This window comes from Ursus maritimus, unplaced genomic scaffold (genome assembly GCF_017311325.1).
Source record: "Ursus maritimus isolate PB19 unplaced genomic scaffold, ASM1731132v1 scaffold_11, whole genome shotgun sequence".
Classification (NCBI taxonomy): Eukaryota; Metazoa; Chordata; class Mammalia; order Carnivora; family Ursidae; genus Ursus; species Ursus maritimus.
This window is the reverse complement of record NW_024423453.1, coordinates 59,608,139-59,615,805: the sequence shown is the minus strand read 5'-3', so window position 1 is coordinate 59,615,805 and position 7,667 is coordinate 59,608,139. Positions and strand designations below refer to the sequence as shown.

At 40.4% G+C, this 7,667-nt stretch overlaps 1 protein-coding gene across 2 annotated transcripts; it reads left to right on the top strand.

Annotated features, from left to right (window-relative positions):
- Positions 1 to 663: 663 nt before the first annotated feature.
- Positions 664 to 3,358, top strand: HMGB2 (high mobility group box 2). 2 transcript variants are annotated; one of them, XM_008705051.2, is made up of 5 exons: positions 664 to 803; positions 1,389 to 1,557; positions 1,869 to 2,014; positions 2,087 to 2,261; positions 2,812 to 3,358. In XM_008705051.2, the coding sequence occupies exons 2-5, from the start codon at positions 1,408 to 1,410 to the stop codon at positions 2,971 to 2,973; spliced, it is 633 nt and encodes a 210-aa protein (XP_008703273.1). In that variant the 5' UTR covers positions 664 to 803; positions 1,389 to 1,407; the 3' UTR covers positions 2,974 to 3,358. The 2 variants fall into 2 exon arrangements, with proteins under 2 accessions (XP_008703273.1, XP_008703274.1); XM_008705052.2 differs by having other exon boundaries at positions 675 to 803; positions 1,393 to 1,557.
- The last annotated feature ends 4,309 nt before the right edge of the window (positions 3,359 to 7,667 follow it).

Sequence of the window (7,667 nt, the reverse complement as noted above, 5' to 3'; positions counted from 1 at the left end):
TTCCCCGTCACCTCCGGTCTTCCTGGGGTTCTATCCTAGCCTCAGCGACAACGGACGGAGCTGGACAATCGGCTCGCAGGCCAAGCTCCTCCGCCTCTCTCCATTTGCTATTCTCTGGACGGGACAGAGCAGGCCGTTTGGGGTCACACGGCAGAGCGACTACAGCTCCCAGGAAGAGACAACGCTGTGGGGCCGAGTTGGGGCGGAGGAGAGACACGACCTGGACAGTGGTAGGGGAAGGGGTAGGGTGGTCTACTCGTTACTTCAGCACCTGTAAACTGTGCCGCCTCCGACCTCTTAACAACCCTATTTCCCGAGTTGGTATTTTTAAATCTGGCGGGGCTTTCCCTTTCAGGCCAACCACTCCCCCCGTTTACGGCCCCAGCCAGTCAGCGTCAGGCCCGCCATTTTTCAAACCTTTTTCCCGCCGCCAATCAGGATCGAGCAGTACATTCCTCTCCTGACCGGTTCTAACGGGTCTGGGAGTTAACGACCTGGGCGACCCACCGAACCTGCTAGGCTGGGGCTGGAGGGACGGGCCTGGCGAGACATCGGCCAATCGGAGGCCTCTGTGGCGATAAGGCGGGGCCTACGGGAGTTTGAATAATCACCAGAACCAATCAGAGAGGCGGGGGTGTGGCCTGTGGCCCGGCTCGTCAAGTTGCCGTGGCGCGGAGAACTCTGCAAAACAAGAGGCTGAGGATTGCGTTAGCGATAAACCAGTTCACGCCGGAGCCCTGGGAAGGAAGCGTCTCAGTTGGATCCGGCCTCTCCGCGGGACTCTGAGGAAAAGCTCCCACCAGGCAAGAATTCCCTTCAGCCCCTTCGTGTTCGGGGGTCTGCCGTTCCCCCTTTCCTCATAGCCTTCTGGCCGGGTTGGGCACTGTGGCTCCCGGGGTTCGACCCGGCGAGCGGAATCGGGGCTGAGGGCGGGTGAGGGCCAGGGGCCGTGGAGGGCGGGCGGCCGGGGCCGGCGGGAGGGCGGGACGCTCGGCCAGGCCCGGTTTCAGTCGTTTTTTGAATGTCGGTCGTGAGGCGACAGCTCTTTGAGTGGGGCCGGCGACGTGGAAGCCGGGGAAACATTTCTGTCAGGAAAAGGGTTTCGACGGCGCCCGCGGCGTTGCCTTCCTCAGCGCGGGCGGAGGGCGGGCGGGCGGCGGGTGGAGGCGTCTCGGGCCTTCGGGAGCGGCGTGGTGATCGCGCGTGAGGCGCCCGGCCGCGGCCGTGCCTGGGTGCCGGGAGGAGGCGTGTGCGCGGAGGCGGCCGCCCGGGGCGGGCTGGCGGGGGAGCCTGGCGTCGGCCGCCTTCCTCGCGAGAGGGGGCGGGCGCGTATTTGGGCGGGAAGCCGAGCCCCGCCAGCGTCCACCCACCGCCCCGCTGCCCGCTAGGTAGACGCCGTCTGTCACCATGGGTAAAGGAGACCCCAACAAGCCGCGGGGCAAGATGTCCTCGTACGCCTTCTTCGTGCAGACGTGCCGGGAAGAGCACAAGAAGAAACACCCAGACTCTTCCGTCAATTTCGCCGAATTCTCCAAGAAGTGTTCGGAGAGATGGAAGGTGAGAGCGGAATTAGCCAGGGGTTTTTCAGGTGTGCTTTTTTTTTTTTTTTGGACTAGGACCCTAAATGGGTAGGTAACTTGTAACCTTCAACTTTAATACGGTGGTGACTCGCCCAGATATTTTATTTTGAGTTTTGGGCAGATTACCTTAGGTTTTCGTTTACCTCGTTTATCTCCAAGACTAAGACTGCTAAAAGTAAAGTGCAGCTCAGCAAGGAAAATGTGGCCTTTAAGGATGGTCTTGATGTGTTTTGGATGCCTGTAGCTTATAGCTTTGCTGTACTTTTATTCTTCCTTTCATGCCCATAGACCATGTCTGCAAAGGAAAAGTCGAAATTTGAAGATATGGCAAAAAGTGACAAAGCTCGCTATGACAGGGAGATGAAAAATTATGTTCCTCCCAAAGGTGACAAGAAAGGAAAGAAAAAAGATCCCAATGCTCCTAAAAGGCCTCCGTAAGTTCATTTTCAGATCAAATTGCCCCTTAATTTTCCACTCAGTTTATTAACTCCGTTGCTTCCTTTCAGGTCTGCTTTCTTCCTGTTTTGCTCTGAACATCGCCCAAAAATTAAAAGCGAACACCCTGGTTTATCCATTGGGGATACTGCAAAAAAATTGGGTGAAATGTGGTCTGAACAGTCAGCCAAAGATAAACAACCATATGAACAGAAAGCAGCTAAGCTAAAGGAGAAATATGAAAAGGTACATTGTCTTAACCTTTTAAAGCCAAGATATTTTCTAAATAAGGATGTTAGAAGTTGGTGTGAACTGTAGAATTAGGAAGTTTAGTTAATCTTGTATTTATGGTTGTCAGCTCTATTTGGAGAAGGACTAGTGAAAATCGTACATTTAAGAATGTAAGCTAATTGAGAAACTTCCTTTTTTTTGAATGAAATCAGTGTTTGTAGCATTGGTAGATTCTTGCATATAAACTCATTTATAGTTCTGGGTCTCTAAGTTTTAAGAACTAACTTGTTTTATGTGGATGTACCTAAAATTTGAGAGGGTGGGCAATGTGAGGTAAATGGACCTCGATAGTGGAAGTTCTGACATCTACAACCTCATCAATTTACTACATGAGCTTTCTAAAGCCTAAAGAATAAATGCTCTCAAAACCGAGTTTAGACTCTGAATCTTCTTTGGACAGTCATCAGGGTTATTGGTCAATAATCTTAGATTGTTTACAACTTAGTGGTTTTCAGAGTTGAGTAATGACACCGGATGCTGATTTTATTTTTTGACAATATTTCAGGATATTGCTGCATATCGTGCCAAGGGCAAAAGTGAAGCGGGAAAGAAGGGCCCCGGCAGGCCAACAGGTTCAAAGAAGAAGAATGAGCCAGAGGATGAGGAGGAAGAGGAAGAGGAGGAAGAAGATGAAGATGATGAGGAAGAGGAGGAAGATGAAGAATAAATGGCTATCCTGTAATGATATGTGTGGAGTGTGCGTGTGTGCTCAGGCAATTGTTTTGCTAAGAATGTGAATTCAAGTGCAGCTCAATATTAGCTTCAGTATAAAAACTGTACAGATTTTTGTATAGCTGATAAGATTCTTTGTAGAGAAAATACTTTTTTAAAAATGCAGGTTGTAGCTTTTTGAGGGGCTACTACATACAGTTAGATTTTAAAGCTTCTGATGTTGAATGTTTCTAAATATTTAATGGTTTTCTTAATTTCTTGACTTGTGTATTGTAGCACAGCAAACTTGTAGGAATTAGTATCAATAGTAAATTTTGGGTTTTTTAGAATGTTGCATTTTGTTTTTTAAAAAAATTTTTGTAATAAAATTATGTATATTATTTCTATTGTCTTTGTCGTAATGTGCTAGGTTAGTTTTCGCTTTAAAAATGCTTAAGGTTTGGAACCACATCAACTTTTTCTTGTATTTCTGCCTAATAGTTCTCAGATACAGTTGATGGAGTAAAATGTTTGGTTAAAAGAAAGTTAAACATGCCCTTATTCTAATTTACAAAGTATTCTTTAAGAAATAGATCTGGAATTTAATGAATTTCTAAAATCGGTGCAGTTTTACAAAATGAGTAAGTTTTTTTTATTCATTTTTACTAACTTGTCCCTTGGGTTTGTTTTTGTTTTTTTTTTAACTGACGCTATCTTTAGGGAAACTTTCTCTTTAATATGAGGCAGAGGAGCTAATACAGTGAGTATATACCTAAAAACAAATTTTTAAAAACATCTATAGTAACAGGTTGAATTTTCTGTTGATTATGAGCTAGTTCAAGGTGGAATACCAGAATGAATTTGGAGTTATATCTTTAAAAATTAGTATAGAATTTTGGATAACCTTAAGAAAACATTCGAGGTGGTTATTGTGATTTGCCATTACTAAATTTCACTAGGATTTATATTTATTGGGGGAAGCAATTAATTTGAGAAATGCTCCTTTGAGGGAGCAGTTGCTTCTATTTGAATTAGAATTACTGTTTTGAATAGTTATCAGAGGCTTCTAGTGAAAGTCAACCTCTTTTGGTCAAGTGGTGACAGAAGAAACCTATTTGTTGATAGTTTCATAATTAAACCTGACAATCCTGATTATCAAGTTTTAAAATAGTCAAAATTCTTATTACCCAGCCGTGGAAGTTTTGGTTGTTTATTTTATGCCATATTTGAATAAGTATTTGATATCATTAAACAGGAAATACCAAAGTTTTGTTAAATGGAAGTGAGGTATTAGCATAATTACCAGAGCAAATAGACAAAATCTGCAGACCGCTGATTGGCCACCTTAGTCTTATCCCAGTAATTGCACATTTAAATTTGGAGATTTTGCTGATCAAAATGAAAAGAAATTAATATTTAAAAAAATAATTTCTGGTATTAAGTGGCTTAATAGTGCCAAAAAATTAGGGTAGTGTATTTTAAAGACATAATCCGGGTCTGGATTCCCCAGCAGTAAATACTAGCTTTATGAACTTTATTTTTTGACCTTATATCTCGCCATTTGTAATATGGGGTCAGTACCCACTTCACAGTGTTTTAATGTTAAAGGAGAAAGTTAAAAAACTACCCAAAGCACTACCTAGTGTGTAAAGAGATTTTAAATAGGAGTTATTAAAATTGAAATAGGGTAAAAGTCTTGTTTCCTTCAGGATTTCTAAATCTGAATTTCTAGACCCATGAGGCAGACATATCAGACTTGTCATCTTTTTGGGACTGCTTTAATTTTCTTCATATAAAACACTTGAATGTGTCTAAGCTGAGAATGACTCATTCTTTTAATTAAGAGCTGATCTAGAGTAAGTTCAGGATTTAGGGTGAGTAATGTTGGATATTTTTAAGTGTGGATCAAGATTTCCAATCTCAAAGATTATATCAGCAAATTTTCATGACTAGTTTACTTCAAGGAATGGTTCTGTTGGAAAGCACGGAAATAGGGGTAAGAATTAGGTTCCATCCCAGACCAGCTGTTCATGAAAACTCCCCTTTTTTTTTCTTTTAGGAAATATGTCATATCTTCATGATACAAAATGTAAAACAGCTATGTAGTGGGTAGTCCATTCTTGATTCCCAATTGCCTGGTTCTAGAACCCAGGAGGCAACCACAATAGTATAATTTATCCTTCAAGAGAGATTTAAGCACTAAGAATCATATATATATATTTATATATATAAACTAATACTTTAATAGTTATATATGTAAATACAAATATGCTTTGTGCTTATATATAAAATATTTTTATATATAATTTTTAATAATTTTATATATAGTAAATACAAATAAATACATAATATTTTTATATATAGATACTACACAAGTGGAAGCTTTGTATATGTATGCTCTGCCCCTTATTCTCATTTTAGAAATGTTCTATCAGTACAGTACAACAGAGTGACACTTTCAGTAGCTAGCTGCATAGTATCCCATTGCTTGGATCATAATCAGTTCCCTAAAGGTAGGTGTGTTTTTTTATGAGCAATAATTGCAATGCATATCCTTATATATAACAAAAATTTTAAGTTTGTATATTTTAACATTTGATGATTATAACCACCAAAACCTGTACAGTTGACCCTTGGAAAAAATGGGGCTTATGGGAGCTAAATCCTGCCCCTCATGCAGTCGAAAATCTGCATATAACTCAACTTTCCAAAAACTTTACTAATAGCCTGTTGACAAGAATCTATACTGGTAATATTGTCAGTCAACACATACTTTCTGTGTTCTATATATTTTATATTGTATTTTTAAAGTAAGCTAGAGAAAACGATAGGAAATCATGTAAGAGAAAATACATTTACAGTACTGTACTGTAAGAAAGTTCAAACCCACTTTGTTCAAGGGTCAACTGTACCTGGTATATGCTGGAAACCTCTTAACGTTTTGTTAACTTAGTAAAGCCTGCCAAAATTGGTCTCAATAGAAGTACTACTACATACGCCACAGCACTGAATGTTTTAGAGTGTCTGTTTCCTCATCTCAGCAACATAATTGTTATCAAACTTTTTAATCTTTGCTATTCTGATTTATAAAAAAATGGTTCCTCCTGTTACAACTTGAGCATATTTTTATGTTTAAGAGCCATTTGTTTCCTGTGGTCTTCTGTCTCATGGGTCTCTATTAGTGTGGAGATTAAGGAAAGTGACCCTTTGTGACTTGAATTGTAAATATTTTTGTCCTTGTCATTTGCCTTTTGACTTTATGATGTTTTCTTCATGCAAAGTTTTATGTGGGCAATTTTATTCTTTAGTGGTTTTGGGAGGCCTTTCCCACTCAAAGATTATAAAGATTATCTGCTTTCCTTTAAAAAATAGTATTTAAATCTGATCCTCCTGGAATTTAGTTTGGTGAAAGACTCCGGTAGGGGCTCAAATGTCTTTCCAGATGGCAGCTACTACTTTGGTCTTTTTATTTGTAAAAGCTGGGTTAGGAGAGCCTAAGGTTTCTTACATATTGGTGTAGTCAATTGCAAACTTGCTCAATGGATGACAGTATGCCTTTTTGTAAGTATTTTGTTTGTTAACAGCATTATTTACTGTAAGTAGTAAATCATAAGCTTGTCTTAGACTAGTACAAATATAGCATTATCTTAAACCTATTACCACATATGCCACTAAAAATGTTTTACAAAGCAGCAATTATTTTATTTCTTGGGGAATAGCAAGAAGAAATAAAACAGCTGTTAGGTCACTGCACAAGATCCAGTCCTTTTAAAAATAAAACATCTCTCTAGAAATAACCCATTTTTGGACTCATTCTCATGAGATTCCTATTGGAGACGATGGCATTTTCAGAGAAAGGTAGGATATTGGCAGGAAATGCGAAGCTCTATAGAGTGTAGACAGGGAAAAGGGCTGGATGTGGTAAAGTGATGAGCATCCAAGAAAGTAAGCTCTATGAGGGCAATTTTAAAAAATTTTGTATAATGCTCTCTACTCTGTGCCAGAAACGTAGTAGGTACTCTATATTATAAACAAAAATGCCCAGGATAAAGAGGGCAGCTACTATTTAGTTCAGTCCTGTCGTTGGATGGAAATGTGGGTCTAGGATTCCCAGATATCCCAAATTTTCAAGTAGAACCAGAAATCTAGATATTTTTTAAAAAGCGTAATCTGAATCATAAATGTTGGCAATGAATTCAAATGTCAGGTTCAAAGAAAACGTCTACAGGTAAGATTCTACCCAAGGGTTACCAGTTTGCCATCTGTAAATTAAATAGGTAAATGTAAGATCACTGATAATATTTGAGTTAGGACTGTTGATAGGTTTATATGCCTTCCAGCTAAGCATTGTTTTCATAGTTGTATAAGAAACTTCTCACCCTGACTGGAAAGTCCTCTGACTTCTTTCCTGTAGTAAATGTACATACAGACGTCGTTTCTGAGGTCTTAGTGGAATTTCACTGTGCTCCTGGGCCTCTCTTCAGGGTTTACAGTGCAGACTTTTCCTTTAGTGAGCCTCATCCCAGGAGTTACCGTATCTATAGAATAGTGGGCTCAGGAGCACAGATCATCACATTTAAAGAGGAGAAAAATAACTTCTAAGCAACATGGAGCATCAAACTTCAGAACTGGAAATGATCTTTATATCAACCAATCCAGTCTCCTTCCTTCAGGAAGACATGCCAAATATCCTAGGGCAGCAGGTAAGAT